At 46.4% G+C, this 19,087-nt stretch overlaps 1 protein-coding gene across 1 annotated transcript; it reads left to right on the top strand.

Moving 5' to 3' along the window:
- The first annotated feature begins 559 nt into the window (after positions 1-559).
- On the top strand, positions 560-16,018 carry LOC133889411 (uncharacterized). The gene is made up of 6 exons (XM_062329942.1): positions 560-629; positions 1,626-1,883; positions 2,389-2,576; positions 2,696-2,810; positions 15,282-15,473; positions 15,582-16,018. Exons 1-5 carry the CDS (start codon positions 560-562, stop codon positions 15,338-15,340), a joined length of 690 nt encoding a protein of 229 aa, XP_062185926.1. The 3' UTR covers positions 15,341-15,473; positions 15,582-16,018.
- The last annotated feature ends 3,069 nt before the right edge of the window (positions 16,019-19,087 follow it).

Raw genomic sequence — 19,087 nt, 5'->3', positions numbered from 1 at the left:
TATGCACCTGTATTTTCGAAGGCGTGAAAACTATCATAGGAATCTCTCACTGCTCCCAACCACACTTAATGACTGGCTTCCCCCAAGACCACCTCAATTGCTTCAAAGAACTATCAATAGGAATTCTATATTTCAACTCAGACAAAACAAAATGCATCTAACTCTTGAATTTTCAAACTTCATCCTATAAAAATCACTTTTCACTTAGGGATATTATGGTGTTTTCACTCAATTCAAAATAACAGCTGATAGCGCTGCAAAGTCAGATGGTGCAACGGTGGTGATCACCAAATGTCTCTCCAGAGGCTAATGGGAAGGGGTGATATATAGCTTCATAGCTCTCTTCTCGAGGTGATGGTGGCAGCCCTACCGTAGATTTTTTTAGAATAATATTATTTTATTAGAAAAATATAAAAATATTGTGCAATATAGAAAAGTTAAAAAATAGATGTCAGTCGACACTCCAATTGCCGATTTGGGTGTTATGGATAATTTGAGCACCGACAATATAGGAGGCTCATGGAATGGGTGATAGCTTCATAGCTCTCTTCTCACGGTGATGGTGGCTGCTCAAAGGTGTGCTATGGCATACTTGCACCAAAGACAATCCAGTTCCGCAGAGAGGATTGGTGAGAAGATGGTGTAGTGGATTTTAGAAATAAGAAGGGAAAATGTAGAATATGGCACCCACTCATAATGTAGCATCATTTTGTTGTATCCTCAAAGATGCTAAGTACTTAGATAAATTAAGAAACATTTTTACTTCCGCACTTCTCCCTCGCTTAAGTGTAACCTTTAGGATGCTAACTACAACTCACAAATTAGGATTTCTGACCCTTCATAGACCAAAAAACTTTATTTCCTTCCCTTGGCATTGTTATTATTATTCCTCACATTTTCTCCTTCCACCAAGTTTGTTTCTTCCTCAATTCTCACATATCTCGTATCACTACCAGCCTGTCCACTATAGCGACATCCATATTTATATGGTCACCACCGACATCACTTGTCAATAGCCACCGTTCGTCTTTACATCCATCGCCTCTACACTCTCATGTCCATGCTACCACACTATGACCTATTATTGCCTCCTAGCTTGGTGGATTTCATGTCGCAACAAGCAGGTTCGAAAAGATAGTGAGAAAGTGTTGACTCCACTATCATCATTGTGGGTTGGTCGCTAAAAAGAAGCAGCTTTGATGTCCATGACTCTAGCCTAGCTCATCGTTGCGGAAGCTTAACTATGGTGGCATTAGATGCAGAAGCTCATTGCCCTTGGGAACTAGTCGAAGTTTGGCATGAGAATAGTCCCTAGTTGGAGCACAGACAGATTTTTGACATGTCATAATTGTGAATATGATCTTGTTTTCGAGTCTGTAACAAAAATCTCCTTTCTGCTTAATGAAATGTGTGCCCAACATGTTTTAAAAAAGAGGACTTTTAGGGTTCCCTAGAATAAATGCACATTGTCTATTTCCTTCATCTAATGGTTCAAACTCACAACATGGTATTGTTTTTTCCACCAACATTATTAGTATCATTTGAGAGCATCATTAGTATCATATGGGTATACTTAGAAAATAAAAAAGACATATTAATAATTACTTGTATCTCTTATACCTAAGTTATACACTTTAACTTTTTTTCTTATTTTTTTATCCATTCCGCTGGGGTTCGTTTTCTTCTCCCTTCGTTTGCTCTCGTCACATTTACGCACGCCGCCGGCCTTTTGACCCGATGCGCGCCGCCGGCCTCCTCTCACCGCCCGATCCGGGTGGTGCGCGTCGGCAGCCTCCTCTCCAAGACGTGCGCCGCCGATCACCTCTCCTCGCCCGATCCTGGTCGTGCGCGCAGCCGACCTCTTCTCCCCATCGATCTGGGTGGTGTGTGCCACTAGCCTGCTCTCCCCGCTCGATCTGGATCGTACGAGCGGCCGGCCTCCTCCCGAGTCGGGGCCCCTGCGACGGCAGCCACCCTTCTGATGGTGGTGGTAGTGCATTGGGCGGGCGGCGACATCGGCGCACGGGAGGTCAATAGTGCCGTAGGGCTCGACGCAGGGGCCGTTGCGGTGGAGGGCCTAGGCGAGTCTGTCGCATTTGCCAACGCCCGCGAAGTGAATGTATCTGTTGCAACAAAAAACATAGCATAGTTTCATCTTCTTTCCATCTTTAGAGGTCATGTTCAGTGGAAGTATGTGCAATTGTTCCACCTCTACATGTCAGCGGTTAGCATAAAGTGAACTAGTGTCTTGCATTAAAATTTTGTTTACGATGATCACAGGACACAAATTCGCTTCTAATTGAACTCATCCTGTTTAAGGAGTGTAAAAAATATCTAGTTGAATTGTCTCCTAGAAATAGCAATAATTTTTCCCCTAATGTATTTTAGGAGTACCCAAGCTGCAGCGCTCCGAGCTGGAAGGTGCTTGTGAGGACTTCAGTAATATTGTTGCAAGCTATCCGCACTACACTGTACATATAAGGGAACCTTATCGAGTGGTGTCGAGATATGTATCAACTATGATTACGTCTAGCAAAGATTGGTCAAAGCATTCAGAAGGGCGATTCAGGAAAAAGGTAATTCAATTTTATTTTATCGTGGGGTAACTCTGCACAGTTAAATCAAATTGTAATGTACGCGGTTGGTGTGAAACAAACTGCTTCTCTAACTTCTCTTTTTTTTTCTGAACACATAGACTCGCTCTCACGAATTAATCATAAGAACTTCATACTGTGAGGAGGAAGAGCCTTTCATGAGGATGATGGTGTTGGAATATGCGCCCAATGGAACACTATACGAACATCTCCATGGTAAGAGCTGTTTGTGCTATTCGAATTTTGGATTGTTTACTCTCTGAGCTTTGTGGTCAAATCGAAATGCTTTGCTTCGCTTTTTGCAGTTGAGGAATTTGATCATATTGATTGGAATGGTAGGCTGAGGATAATTATGGGAGTAGCATACTGTATCCAGCACATGCATGAGCTCAACCCTCCTATAACACACCCTAACTTAAAGTCAAGTGCCATATTGCCGAGATTTTATACTTAAATCATTGTGAAATCACTTCAGGACATTATACCTTTTTGTTTGGGGATGATCTCCTATACCCCTTCAGATGACGAGTCGAAGTCTGTCGGTGGTTGAGCACTGATGAATATTACAGTTGTGTTTCAAGAAGTGCAGGCGAAGGCTCTGGCGAGCCTTCGGTCGGAGGCTGAAGGTCGATCCGCGACGCCAATTGTCAGCATAGGCGAAGGCTCTAACGGACCTTCGGTTAGAGCCCGAAGGTCAACCCGCGACACCGGGGATCAGAATAGGCGAAGACTATGGCGAACCTTCGGATGGAGACCGAAGGGTGAGTCAGGGTGCAGCACCGAGGCTGACCGAAGGTGCTTGGTGGGCGTCGAAGCCCATGTAGCCGCTTAGGGTATAGCTGTAAATGTGCAGATGTACTTGATGGTACCATAATACCCCCGAATATGCCGGGAATGTGGTAGTTGGGGGGAGCGGGGTGAAACTGTAAATCCTAGCGTGGAGTGGTTGAGTACGGGCGAAAATGCAAGAAGAGATTGACATGCTGCATCGCGCAGATGAAATGGCTCGCCACATGACTCCGTCAGAAGTCATAACACGACCGGCGCAGGACCTTCGACGACGGTCATGCGTGGGTGATCCAGAGTCACCGCTCTCCGTTGGCTTGCAGAACCAGCTGTAGCATTCGGGCTTCAAGATATCTAGAGTGGTAATGTTTGACGGAGAGTCAAATCTGAGAGAGTTTGTAATGAGTTTCGAGGCGGTAGTCTAATGCGCTGGAGGAGACGATGTGACACTGGCGAAGGCCTTTGTATTGGCGGTTAAAGGGATAGTGAGGTCATGGTATTCTACGTTGCCTCCAGTATCCATTTATTCATGGGAGCAATTGCGCAATGCCTTATATAGTAATTTCCAAGGTAATCGAGCGGACAAGGTTACCGCCAACGACCTCTTCGCACTGAAGCAACAGCCCACAAAGACACTGTAGAGCTATATGCATCGCTTTGTACACATTAGCTGCCAAGCGAAGGGCTTGAGCGAAGACACCATCATTGATGCCGCTATACAAGGCATCAGAGGAGGGCTTTTGGCAGGAAAGCTTACACGAAAGAGGCTAGAGAGTGTACATGAGCTCTTCAATAAGATGGAAAAGTACGTAAGGTCCAAGTTGGATCATCTTCAGAGGAAGAGTGAGATGGCAGCTTCAAAAACGCTAAAGACAAATGTATCAGCCAGAGAGGCAAGCACTGGACACTCCAGAGACAGATCGAAGCATGTCAAAAAAGCCGAAGCATTTGAGTACACATCGAAGCAAAAAGAAGTCAACCAGATAGACTTCGAACCAGTCGAAGTCTCTAGGAGATAAGCGAAGCACAAGGCGGGGCTACTTGAGGTGGCTAGAGTGTCAGAGGCCGAGGTTGAGGAGGCCGAGGTGGACGGGCTCCGCAGGACCCGGCCACATTGTACTGTGAGTTACATGGCAAAGGTACTGGTCATAGGACTAAACGTGCCCATAGGTCATGGCCATGAAAGAAAGCTTAGCGAAACAATCCTTCGATCATGCAAGAATCGTGCATCATGCCACACATTTCAGACAGGGCAAAGCATGGGAAAACAATCAGACCCGCAACCCAAGCACAACGTTCGCTAACTAGTGGCGACCAATGGTTGTGCCGACACACCAATATGTTCATGTACCTTTGGCCCCGCCAGACCAAACAGCCGGTCAATTGGCTTTCCAAGGAGAGCTACCTCTGCCTCCACCAAGACCTACGATCGAAGCCCCCCCGAAGACCAGCAGATCGGTGAGCACTGTAAACCATGGATACAACATTGTGTTGGCAATCTCTGGAGGATCCAATCAGGAAAAAGAATCGAAGAGGCAGCGGAAAGAATATGTGCGAAGGGTTAACCACGTTGGTGTATGGCCAACTTATGTCCATTCAAGGTGGTCCGATGTGCCCATTACCTTCTCACAGGAGGACATGAGGGTTCTATATTACCCACATACGGACGCCTTCGTGGTTACAGCAAACATTTCAGGAAATGAAGTGCACAGAATTCTGATAGATGGCAGAAGCTCGGCAGATATCATCTTCAACGATGCTTTCGACAGGTTGGGTTTGCAGCGAAGTGACCTTCACCAGGCTGGGTCCCCGCTACTAGGCTTAGGGGGAAAGCAATCAATGCTTTGGGGAAGATAGCAACCCTGGTGTCATTTGGCAAAGGGTCAAACTTTTGAACGAAGGATATCACCTTCAATGTGGTTGATATCAACTATCCCTATAATGCAATATTTGGACGAGGAGTCCTGAATACATTCGGAGCAATACCGCACCATGCATATCTGTGCATGAAGATGCATGGTCCTGGAGGTGTTATAACGGTGCTCAGAGATCAACAGGTGGCCCGTAGGATTGGTGGGAAATACTCCAGGCCGGCGAAATGTCCACGTAATGGCTGGACCTTTGATGGATCATGAAGAGCGCGAAGAGCAACCGAAGGTACACAAAATAGTGAAGGCTGGAGTATAAGGACAGACTAAGAAAGTGCCGTTGTGTCCAGACAAGCCAAACAAAAAAGTCGTCATCGGGGCAGAAATCACAGAAGAAGCTCAGCGAAGGTTGATAATGTTCCTTCGCAACAACGAAGATATCTTTGCCTGGTCTCCGAAGGATTTGCAAGGAGTCAGCAGAGAAATCATTCAACACACTTTAAATGTAGAGCCAAATGTGAATCCCAAGAAGCAAGAGCTTCGGAAGGCTTCAAAAGAGAGGGAAGAGGCAGCTAAAGCTGAAGTGCAAGTGTTGCTTGATGCTGGCGTGGTGCGCGAAGTATTGTATTCGGGGTGGCTGGCAAACCCGGTGCTAGTCAAGAAAAGTAATGGCAAGTGGAGAATGTGTGTAGATTTCACAGACCTAAACAGAGCTTGTCCGAAGGACGACTTTCCAGTACCACGAATTGATCAGCTAGTGGACTCTGCTGCTGGCTGTGAGATATTGAGTTTTCTGGATGCATACTCTGGGTACCACCAGGTTTGGATGGCGAAGGAGAACGAGAAAAAAACAAGTTTCAGAACCTCCTTCGGTATATATTGCTTTGTAAGGATGGCCTTTGGCCTTCGGAATGCTGGCGTCACCTTCGCCAGGTTGGTACAGACAATGCTGAATTCACAGCTAGGGCGAAATGTCTTGGCATACGTCGATGACATAGTGGTCAAAAGCATCAGAAAGGACCACCACCTAAAAGACCTTCGGGAAACTTTAGAAAACCTGCGAAGTGCAGGCCTAAAGTTGAACCCTGAAAAATGCGCATTTGGGGTGCAGTCTGAAAGGTTGCTGGGCTTCTTGGTCTTGAAAAGGGGCATGAGACCCCGCAGAGCAGGAAACAAGCACAGCGCCTGGCAGGCATGTTGGCAGCGCTAAACCAGTTCATCGCAAAATCAGCCCGAGCGAAGCCTACCTTTCTTCAAAACGCTAAGAGGCGTTGACCCCTTCAAATGGGGCGCGGAGCAGCAGGAAGCCTTCGACGAGTTGCAGAAATATCTAACGAAGCTCATGGCCCTGTCCAGCCCCGATCCCGAGGCTGAGTTGTTGCTATACATAGCAGCATCCCCTTTGGCAGTAAGTGTCGTACTCGTGCAAGAAAGCAAGAAAATAACAAGTTGCAACAATTTTCGGTATACTATGTATCGGAGGCTTTGGCGGGCCTGAAGAGGTTCTACTCCGAAATGGAAAAGGTGTCCTATGCACTAGTAATGGCATCGCAGAAGCTTCGCCATTACTTTACGGCTCACAAGATTACAATACCCACCTCCCTACCCCTTCGTGACATGTTTGAAAATCGTGAAGCTATAGGGAGGATTGCAAAATGGGCTGTAGAGATCGCACCATTCATGATAGTTTTCGTTGCAAGAACAGCGTTGAAGTCTCAGGCATTAGCGGAGTTTGTGGCAGATTGGACGCCGCAGGCCAAAGCTCCAGAAGAAGTACCATTAGACCCGGTTTGGATCGCATATTGTGATGGAGCCTGGGGGCCTCAGGCGCTGGTGTGGTGGCAGTGCTGTCTTCGCCTTTGGGAGTGAAGTTGAGATACGCCCCCAAGCTCGAGTTTCGATCAACAAACAACGTTGCGGAGTATGAAGTAGTTCTCCTTGCCCGAAGGGTATTGGTAAAGACGAACTCTAAAGTGATAGCAAGCCAAATTGACAAGATATTTCAGACGAAGAAGCCAGAACTAGTCAAATACATGGCAGCAGTTCGAAGCATTGAAAAACACTTTCTGGGATTCACAGTCAAGAGCATATCAAGAAATGACAACTTCGAGGCCGATGACCTCGCAAAAGCCACGGTGCAAAATCTGTCGATACCGCCAGATGTGTTTTATCAGAAATTGAAGGTGCCAGCTGTAGAGGCCTCTTCACAGAAGGCACGCTGAGTCGCTATAATTGAGAGCAAAGATTGGTGCTCTCCCATAATGGCTTATCTCCGTGGCTACTATGAGCCCGAAGATAATGTTGAGGCGAAGCGCATGGCCTAGAGAGCCAGAAACTACAAAATTGTGGGGGACGACTTGTACAAGATGGGAGTCTGTGCACCGATGGTGCGATGTATATCCCATGCAGAGGGGCAAAACTTGCTGAGAGAAATACATGGAGGACTGTGTGGCTCGCACGTAGGCACTCGAGCTCTCATCGGAAAAGCATTCAGGCAAGGATTTTTTGGCCAAAGGCGGTCTACGATGCGGAGTATATAGTCCGAAGTTGTACGCAGTGCCAGTACTTGGCAAAGGGTTCAAACAGGTCTTCAACAAAGACACAGCTCATACCACCGATCTGACCGTTAACGCGGTGGGGAATTGACATTATCGGACAGTTACCAGCTACCCTGGGAAACTTGCGTTACGCTGTCGTCGCAGTAGAGTACTTTTCCAAGTGGGTGGAGGCAGTGCCGCTAGTGAATATAACATCAAGAAATATCCAAAAATTCTTGTGGCAGAACATCGTCGGCCGCTTCGGAGTTCCACGTGAAGTGACCGTTGATAACAGCATGCAATTTGATAGCGAAGGGTTCAGGCAATTCTGCGAAGACCTGGGAATCAAAGTCCACTTCGCATCAGTGTATCACCCACAGTCAAATGGAGCCGTGGAAAGGGCAAACATCATTGTTTTTGCTGGTGTCACAAGATGTCTGCAAGGCCTGCCAAAAGGAAAGTGGGTGGAAGAGTTGCCAAAGGTCTTATGGTCTGTAAGAACAATGGTAACAAGACCGACTTGGTTCACACCATTTCGTCTGCTCTTCGGTGAAGAGGCAATGACTCCGAAGGAATGTAAAAATAGATCATTTCGAGTCACGAATGAATCAGTAGAAAGCGAAGAATTGACATCAAAAGATATCAGGAGGAGACTAGAAGATGAAGAGACAAGAAAGTGTCCCCAAAGGACTTCTCCCCTGGGGATTTGGTACTGTGAAGACTCAACAATGCTTCCGCCATGGGAAAATTGCAAAGCAAGTGGGACAGACCTTTCTTGGTGAAGAGGTCATTAAGGCCCGGATCTTATCACTTGGCTACTATCGAAGGTGATGAGCTCCTGCACACTTGGAATGCCGACAACCTTCGCAAGTTCTATGTGTAGTAACCGAGGAAGTCTTCGCATCAATGGGCGAAGCACATGAACCAATGCAACATTTATGTAATTTTGTTTTCCTTTCATTTTATCAAAACAGTGTATGGGCGTTGTACTCTTTTCCTCACAGGGGGAACCCTTCGTTAGGGTGTGAGGTTTTTAATGAGGCAGCGACCTTTGTAAACCCTCTAATATATATGAAAATACCCCCAAGAAAGCGTGTACTTTTGTTGAGTATGCATAATTCATCATCGAAGTGTTGCAAGCCTTCGCAGAAAGGAAGCACACCAATCAACAAGAAGCGCGCTGAGAACTCGCCATAAAAGTCGAGGTATGAAATATCAAAGAAAGACATCTTACCCTTCGACTTTGGACCAGCGCAAACCCGCGGCGAAACTTCGATCATGGGTTGCTTCGAAGTTGTCCATATTTTAAAGAATTTCTTGCTGCAGCATCCTCGCCTCTATGGCAAAGTAATTATGATCGAGTTACACATGAATGTCTGTAATGCTTAAAAAAAGCCAAAGGGCTGCTCGACCTCAAAGAAGGCGGCACACCTCTCAGTTAAGTAGGGGGCTAAGAGTGTCTGCCCTCACACCGAAGGAGAAACAAACCTTCAGAAGAAAAAAGCTGAAGTGCTGCTCGACCTCAGAAGGCGGCGCACCTCTCGGCTATGTCGTGGGCTAAGAGTGCCTGCCCCTGCACCGAAGGAGAAACAAACCTTCAGAAGAAAAAAGCTGAAGTGCTGCTCAACCTCAGAAGACGGCGCACCTCTCGGGTAAGTTGGGGGCTAAGAGTGCCTACCCCCGCACTGATGGAGAAACAAACCTTCGGAAGAAAAAAAGCCGAAGTGCTGCTCGACCTCAGAAGACGACGCACTTCTCAGCTAAGTCAGGGGCTAAGAGTGCCTGCCCCCACACCGAAGGAGAAACAAACCTTCAGAAGAAAAAAGCCGAAGTGCTGCTTGACCTCAAAGAAGGCGGCGCACCTCTCGGCTAAGTCGGGGGCTAAGAGTGTCTGCCCCCGCACTGAAGGAGAAACAAACCTTCGGAAGAAAAAAGCCGAAGTGCTGCTTAGCCTCAAAGAAGGTAGCGTACCTCTCGGCTAAGTCGGGGGCTAAGAGTGCATGTCCCCGCACCAAAAGAGAAACATACCTTCGGAAGAAAAAAAGCTGAAGTGCTGCTCGACCTCAAAAGGCGACGCACCTATCGGCTAAAAGTCAGGGGCTAAGAGTGCCTGCCCCCACACCAAAAAAAGGGGGCTGTGAGCGCCTACACCATGCCGAAGGCACAAGATACCTTCGAAAACAAAAAAGAAAAAGAAAAACAACAAAAAGGGACATCGAACGAAGAAGCACGACGTTAATCCCAAAATATGGGAAGTCTATAGGAAAAAAATGAAAATTTGATGAAATAAAAGTCGAAGCCTGGATGACCATCGCTACGTAATTTGTGATAGCGTTTATGATCAATAGCAATTACAACGCGAAACCGAGATATGCACTATCGAGCCATTAAGAGAAAAGTCAAAAATTGATGCCTCGCTTGCGCTACTGCCAAAGGTCCCTATGGCTTCAAGGTCGAGGGGGGACAACATTCTCTAAATGATGCTTCGCTTACGTTACTGCCGAAGGTCCCTACGGTTTCAAGGTCGGGGGGGATGGCGTTCTCCGAATGATGCTTCACGTACGTTGCTGCCCAAGGTCCATCCGGCTTCAAAGTCGGAGGGGGGGGGGGGACGGCGTTGTCAAGATTACACTTCGCGCGCGGTGCTGCCGAAGGTCCAAATCGATAAGGATCGACTCGATAAGCACAATATATAATAACAAAACATAATAATCATCTCAACATTCTTTATTCCGCAAAATCATCAACATCAGGATCAACAAAATCCTTATACCATCGGCTAATGCCAAATTGAAAGGCATAAAGAAGATGAAGAAGTGGTAGACGAAGATACAGGCGAAGTGCTCCCGCCTTCGATATGTCGCACTATTTGCGTAGAAGGCCCTCAATGGTAACAAAATTGAAACTGGCGGGGCGAGAACCCACGGTTATTGTCTTCCAGCTCGGACTTCGGGTCGATGAGAATATGCGGAGGCTCAACGTCTCCACGCGCAATCCGACAAGACTCACGCTCAGCCCTACAAGTCTCTAAAACCGAAGGGCTAAAAGACTTCCAAAACGCTTTGGATTTCACATTCATCATGTCATAAGCCCTACACTTCGCCCTCCAGTACCTCTCGAAATCGATAGCTAGGTGGAGGCGGTGGAAGGAGTCCCAGCAAGACCAAGACATGAAAAAATTGTCTCGCATCATAGTGATGGGAACAGCATCTTCGGCTACCTGTGCAATGTCTGAGTGGAGGACCTGCGTAGGGAGCGAAGATAGTCAAAACATTTAATAACAAATAAAATTATATATATTACAGAATGCTTCAGTCGATAACAAAATGTACAAAACCTAACATGACGATTCACGCTTTTTCTTCACACCTTCTTGGGTTCTTCGACCGCCGCGGTCATCGCCTTAGTCAAAGGGTTCTCCTTCGCTTTCGCCTGCAGCAAAAAGGTTCAATGAATGCGCAAACGGTGGAAATCCCGACCCTCAAAAAAAATAGCAAAAACACGTACTCACTGGTGATTGATTTCCGCCTCCCAGAGGGCGAGCTCGCGGCTGTGTTTACACCAATAATTGGTAGTGAATGACCGCGTAGTGGCCTTCGATGCCCTCGACACGGCCGAAGTTGACATATCCGATGAGTAGCAGAAGGTGGGTTTTTGAGGCGCAATGTGATGGTCATAGCGAGTCATCTCAATTGACTGGACTAAACTTCTAGTTGAGACCATGGCACAAAAGTCACCGTACAACTGGGCCGTAGGAAAAAGGCTGCCGCTGGTTTCACTGATCCATCCAATAAGTCCACCCAGCCCAACAAGGTCAAGCGTTAGAGGCAGGGCCGAAGCACCAATTCCATCAAAGGTATTGCTAATGGCTTCGTAGGCTGCAATGGCCTTCAGCTCCAGTTCTCCAAGCACAGTGAGGGAGTCCTCGGATAGCGCCTTCGCCTTGTCCAACTCTTTGCGTAGCCGCTGCGTTTTAGCTTTTTCAGTGGTGCAAAGGGCTTGCAGCTCTGAAACTTGAGCTTCAGACGCCATTAGATTATGCCGAAGGCATGTGACCTCTTCCTCTGCGCTCTGTTTGCCTGAGCGAAGGGAGCTCACTTCTTTTTCAAGCTACTGCAAGCGTAGATCAGCCTCCCTCGCTCATCGCTGAACTCCCATTTTTGGGCTTCTTCGGCCTTCTCCGCCTGGACCCGAAATATGTCCCTTTGTGTCTCTGCATTTCTTGTGCGGGCCTCGAAATTCTCCGCCTGCTTGCGCTGAGCGCGCGAGATAAGCATAGCCTGCGATAGCGCACTGGTATGAGAACGAATAACCGAGAAAACAATGCAGGACAGTAATAAATAAATAAACATAATAAAATATGTACAAATACCTTCGCAATGGCCACATCGGAAGCGTCGATGAGCTCCACAGTGGCCTTTCGCGTGAGAGAAATCTCAAGCTTGGGTAGAACGAAGGTGCTAAAAATCTTCTTCGCATCATTGACCTCCCCCGAGCTTGGCTCAAACGATGAAATCATGAAGGCTTCGGCGTTAATAGCCTTCGCATTGAGTAAGCCGCTGTGACTCATAAGCCCCTTTCCGCCACGTTGAGCGGCGAAGTCTCCTCTTTGGTCTCTGTGGCTCTGTGGCCACCGGATGACTTGTCGTCAGAGGAGGAACTCAAAGACGAAGAGGAAGATGACGAGTCAGCTACCGCCTCAACATTCTCGGCTCCTTCGGCCTCAGTTTCCCCTACTGCTGGCTTAGCGGTCACGTGCGGATCCGAAGGTTCCTCGTCGTCGTCACTAAGAATTAGTGTGGGAAGGTCCACGCATGCACAAAAAGACGACTTTGGTGAAGAGGAGCGAGGATCCTGTGTGCTCTTAGGGAGATCCTATCGAATGGGTACAGCTCGAAGGGCCAGTGAGCCCTTGGGAGTCAATTCCTCATGAAGGTCGTCGAAGGACACTTCGCGAGGTCTATTCCTTAGGGCAAGTGCTTTCTTCTTTTTGCCCCCTTACGGTGAAGGGTTTGTGTTTCTCTGCTTCCTCTGGCTACCAGCGGCAGGTTCTCCACCGACATCAGCGGTTGGGGAGCCGCTCCACTCTGACTCGATAAGGGCGCGGTCACTTTTAGTCTGTCCTTATAGGAAAGACCTCAAAACTCGAAAATTCAGTTGAGCCGCCGACCGAGACCTTGGTCAGCGCATAGTTGGGCTTCGCCTTGGGTGAACTTCCCGAGCAGCATCATGGCCTTAGCCTCCATTTCGGCTACAGTTAGGTTTGCCACAAAGCAAGAAGAGTAAGCAAATGATAGCCAAGGTGCATTTAGGAATGTGATAAAAGATAATACCTATGAAACCTCGGAGAACAGGATGAGGGTGGCAAAGCCCCTCTGGCCCTTTGTCACCAAATTTCGGGATGGTCCAGTCTTAGCTGAGGGGCCATACTCCAAATGCCACGAACTCTTCTACGAGATCGCATGTTGATAGATACTTCGCACACCTGGTGAAGGCCTCATGTGTTGGCCTTTGAGAGGCCTTCAGCTGCACATCGGGGGCGCGGTTCCCCTTCACTTCTTCGCACTTGGACACAAGAAACTCTTCTCGGTCCACCTTATGGTAGAACCACCACTGCATCCCATCCTTCGGCCATTTATTTTTGTGCACCATGATTGGCGTGGTCAGGCCAGCGCGGTAAGTAAAGTTCAAGCATCCATAGTGGGCTTCGCTTTGCACGCTCCAAGCGAAGACCGATTTCAGCTGATGGTGAAGCCTGTGGGCTATGGCGAAGGCCCTTGCTGACGCCTTTGCTCCTTCGGAATGGGCCGCCCAGGCGAAAAGGCAAAGTTGAACAATGGCATTTGGCGTTAGCTGATGCAGGTAGACTTCAAACAATTTCAAAACTTTCGAGACCATCTCATCACAAGGAAAGTGGAGCCCCGCTCGGAAATAGTCAACGAAGACGATGGCTTTGTCATCTTCGGGCTCCGGAGTCTCGTGGCTCCCCGAGAGCCTAACTTTCGAGACATAACTAATCAAACCCTCCCTTACCATCCCAACCAGGACCTCGTCGTCCACCTTAGATTGTCCAATCCAGTAGGTCCTCGGACGGTTTGCCTTGCCCTTCGGAGCCATTTACGCTGAGCTTCGGAAAGAAAAGTGACTGTGAGAGACTTCGTACGAGAGTTGCGGCTTCAACGAGTTCAAACGATAAAAATTGAGCCACTGCGTGGAGCATATTTATAGTGGTAAAAACAGGGGGTAACGGCGGTTAAAAGGAAATGCATCGAAAGTTGAACTGTAGCCGCAAAAGACGTTTTGGCATGAAGCGAAGACATTTAACGTCTGCGATCCGATGGTTGTGTAGGGGCAGAATAGTCCTACCAACACAAAAATACAAATAAAAAAAAAAATAATAGTCAAATTGAACAACATGAGGAGGCAATCTGCTAAAAAGTTAAACTAGTCCCTGGGGGCCTTCGACGGGCCGAAGGGGGTGGCACGTCGAGCGACTGTCGTTCCCGGGTCTGAACTATTAAGTATAAAGGGTAAGAGTTGAGCTATATCATCCGATTTACAGGCTCGGCCCTTCGAAGATGAACCTTACCTGTAGGGGCTACTGTTGGGGGATGATCTCCCGTACCCCTTCGGATGGCGAGTCGAAGTTCACCGATGGTGGAGCACTGATGAATATTGCAGTTGTATTTCAGGAAGTGCAGGCGAAGGCTGTGGCGGGTCTTCGGTCGGACGCCGAAGGTCGATCCGCGACGCCAACTGTCAGCATAGGCGAAGGATCTAGCAGGCCTTCAGTTGGAGCCCGAAGGTCGACCCACGGCGCCGGGGATTAGAATAGGCGAAGACTCTGGCGAACCTTCGGATGGAGACTGAAGGGCGACTCGGGGTGCAACGCCGAGGCTGGCCAAGGTGCCTGGTGGGCGTCGAAGCCCGTGTAGCCGGTCAGGGTATAGTTGTAAATGTGCAGATGTACTTGATGGTACCATAATACCCCCGAATATGCCGGGAATGTAGCAGTTGGGGGTGAAACTGTAAATTCTAGCGTGGAGTGGTTAAGTAAGGGCTATAAATAGGTTAGCACTGTAACTAAGATGACAGAGGAATTAAGATTATTTCATCCTTTGACACGTATCACACTTTCCTTTGGCCTCCTCTCTTGATCAAAGGCCTTCCTTATCTAGGGACTTAGTCCCAACACCTTTGATTTAGAGTATCGATATTTGGCTAAAATATGAATGGGATGTTACTTGTCTACTCCATAAAGTAGGGGCAATTTACTGAATACTATCGTAAAACTCGCAAAAGTTGAAAAATAGACTCATATGAGCCCATATGTCATCATCACAGCTGATGGTATTTTACAATATGTGCAATTTTGCGATAGTATCTGCCTAATTTTGTGTAAATTGTATTAATCATTTCCCAGTTCACTTGCACCAAAAAAAAAAGTGAGATAGATCACATAATGCTTTGCTCCTAAAACTGAGTCCTTTACACAGATAGCAGACATGAGTGTTTGGTAAGAAGTATACTCCAGAGGAAATATGCCCCAGAATGATGACTTTGTTGATCACCATGAGCCAGTAGCTGCTGATCCAGCTGGGAATGTATGCAGTTTTGGTCTGCTCATGCTGCAAATCATCCCAGGAAAGCCTCCATATTCCGAACACAAGGGCTCCCTTGCAAACTTGGTAATGACGATTGACGACAAGTACACTATGCATAGTTACTAGTTACTGAAATTGGAAAATACACAAAAATGTGTCTTAAAGTAACAAATGTTACTTTTTCTGTCACAGGCTTTGGAGTGCATTAGGGAAGACCGGATCATGTCTTGTTTACTTGATCCTACCTTGAATGCTCACAAAGAAAAGGAGCTAGAAATCATTTGCGAGTTGATCCAGGATTGCATGTCCAAGCATGAGAGAAGTCGCCACTAGATTGAGAGAAATAATAGCGATTACACCGGAGGCGGCAACGCCGAGGTTATCTCCACTTCGGTGGGCAGAGCTTGAGATCCTTTGAGTTGAAGCAAGCTAGGGAAAATGTTCATATGATATCGTTCTTACAAGCAACACTGAGGCTCTGTGCATACTGTCATGCAACCCTGTACATCTCTGTTGTGCATTAATTTCATCTTTTGTTGTAATTTCGGTGTCGGCGTGTGTTACATTCTTCCCCTTCCCCTTAAATTCAATCGCCGGGTTATTTTTCTCGTTTCTTCTCCACTTTCCTATGAATATACATGGTGTGAGAATAGAATGATTCATGCCATTAGAAAGCGTGATTTATTAATCCAGATCATTATCATTGCGTTAGCTATACACGAATGGTGCCCGATATGGCATAGAGACAAGTAAAGCTATGTGATTAATTATGCGGCCAATTATAGAACATTAGCTATACACTAATGGTGCCTAATATGGCATAGAGACGAGTACACGGTCTACAAAGACTGCATATGGATCACTCAAGGTCACGCTTTCGAAATAATAATCCAGATCATATACGTCTGTTACCTGTACAAAATAAGCATCTGTTAGAAAGCATATAGAATATAGTACGACCAATATCTTTTGCCTGGACATTATTAGTGCATTCAGCACCTGCGACAAGGTAAAAAAAAGGGTTACTACATATGGAGTACAAAAGGCAGTACAGAGTATCCAGTGATCAAGCTTTTGGATTCTCTAAATTCATCCTCAAGCAGCTGTTTTCCTCCATGCGAAGCTGTATCAATTTTTCATCCTACAGCGGTCGTGACCAAAATATTTGTTGGCACTCCGTCTACTTGCAGACTCTAAATACAAATTAGAAACAGGTTTTATCCGGAACGTCCGGCATTCGGATACTACTAATTTACACATGCAGTCCGATCCAATTACCGCCAGCAATTAACAATTGCCTTACAGACTTGATTACCCTCCTTCGCTACTTCACCCAGCCATTTTTTAACTGTCACGCATGAAATAAAAAATAATCAGAGCAAGGATTTAAATAACATGGTGCATTGGGGAGATGGCCAAATGCAGTTTTAAAACTAATTCTGAACAATTTTAGAATGTAGGCTAATGTGAAAAGGTAGCACATAAATCAATTAAGCTACTCTGAAAAGGCAGTTCATATAAGAAAACTCCTGTTTAACCGAAAGTGAAAGATCCTTCAACGAACTGGATAAGTTGTTTGCATTACTACTGAAATGTAGTGAAACTTGACACAGTAATATCAAGTGCACTTCTAATGGGAAGTATATGTTAGCAGCAAAAGTTGGACTGTGTGCTTGCTCAAATAGAGGGCTGGATTAACACTACAACAAAAACTATTTTTCAAGACACATATGTTTCATTTATACAGGCGGTTCGTAGGACCAACCGCATGAGAAAGTGGCTGCGGCCCCATGCGGCTGTGTACCGTCTGTGAAAATTAATTTTCACATACGGTTCCTTATGTGAACTGCCTATGAAAATAGCTCTATTTTCTCAGACGATTCCTTATGTGAATGGCCTAGAAAAATGGTGTCCATTTTAACTTCACATATAGGTGTTATTGCAAGATATAACCACAAACTGTAACAGGGCACACATAATACAAAACATTAAATAATAAACACCATGTTAGCTGTACACACCTCGTAACTTAAGTTACCTTATTAGCACGATACCGGAAGATTCAAAGTTATTTCCTGAGCATTTCAATGCATTTTACATATCCTTTCTTGTGGCCACAGGGAGATAAAAAAGGACTGATGAAAGAATGCTGAGTAGATATTCATACATAAAATCTGATGAATCAGATGTAAGGCAACGTTACCAATTATCCAGATACAGAGATATTGTGTTGCATATATGTATAAAGAGCATAGAGTGGTTCATCATAGCTTTACAAATATTTTTTTTTCAAATAGAAGGGAACAGAGGCCCCTTTCAGTGCCAGCGTCGGGGCTTGAACCCGGGACGCCGGCGTGGGAGGGGGCTCTAGGAACCAACTCGGCTCAACCCCCTCCTCAAATATTAGTGATATCCCTTTATTGAGCTTCCATTAAATATCCATAAATACAAGGAGTAAATACATTCTTGATACAGTCATTTTCAAGCTTAGTAGTTCTAGCTTCTCCTGATCGACTATGAAACGATATTGGCATGAGGTATGGTTCAGGTAGGCTTGCCAACTTATTCTCCATAAAAGAAATGCTCAGGAAATGAAATATTCGAAGACATGTTCATGCAAAGAAAAACAGCATGTTCCCTAAAATGCTACTACCTTTATTGGTGTGCCTATGAGGAGTAGATCGATGGAGGTGGGCGCTGACTCCTTCTATGTGGCCTGCTGCAGACCCGGAGTACTCGGTAGTCGGCAAGGAGGGGGCGGAGGCCGGAGGGCCGAGGGCCACGCCTCGGTGGCCACCGGGACAATGGGAGGAGCTAGCCGGTCCCAAATCGATTGGGTAGCAATGGCGGTGGATCTAGGGTAGTTGTGCGGTGGCAGCGCCCAAACCACGAGCGGAGGATGACACGAGAGCTGTGGACGCAGACATGGCACTAGCCGCCGAATCTGCTCGATTGTTCCTATTGCAAAGTGAGATGTCGTGGGAGGTCACGGGTACATGCGGCTTATTTGATGATTAATGAGATAATTACTAAATTACCTTAGCAAATAGATGATCAGATGAAATCTATTATACCTCTCACCAACCGATATTATAGTGCACTGTAAAGTCCTCTAAACAAAACACTACCGCCCATGAATGTCGAACAACCTCCTATATGCTCTTTTCGAACTCAATAGGTGGTGGGTACTTATGAGAATAAGAGTGGTGTCAGTTGAAAGGACAGTGAACATAGATAAGAGCTGAGGATGTGATGCACCGAGGCAAAAAGTCAACTTAAGCAGTTACGTTGACCTCCGTTGCCTTGCTCGAGAACCCACTATTCTTAGCCATTAGTGCTGTTGTTAAGTCAATTAATGCTGATGCTTATAATATATTATGAGTAAAACTAACGGAGCCTATCGATGCAGTACTATAATACAATCATTTTTGTGTTTTTCTATCTTACTTTGTGCGAGTCACATTGATCGGAGGGTGCAGACATCTCGCCACACATGGGCTACAGGGCGTGAAATGCAGAAAATCCTAATCTCTCGGGGTGCAAAGTGCACCAATGAATGGTATCTTTGACATGTGGGGCTACTTCCTACTGATCATTGTGTCAGCTAAACTATGGATGGCAACGCATTGGATCGAATACGGGTGAAGCAAAACCGTGTTTGATCTGAGATCTAATTTGGATTACCCGACCCATGCCTG

This window comes from Phragmites australis, chromosome 13 (genome assembly GCF_958298935.1).
Source record: "Phragmites australis chromosome 13, lpPhrAust1.1, whole genome shotgun sequence".
Lineage (NCBI taxonomy): Eukaryota > Viridiplantae > Streptophyta > Magnoliopsida > Poales > Poaceae > Phragmites > Phragmites australis.
Note: the sequence above shows the minus strand (reverse complement) of the source record. Positions and strands in the feature narration are given on the sequence as shown.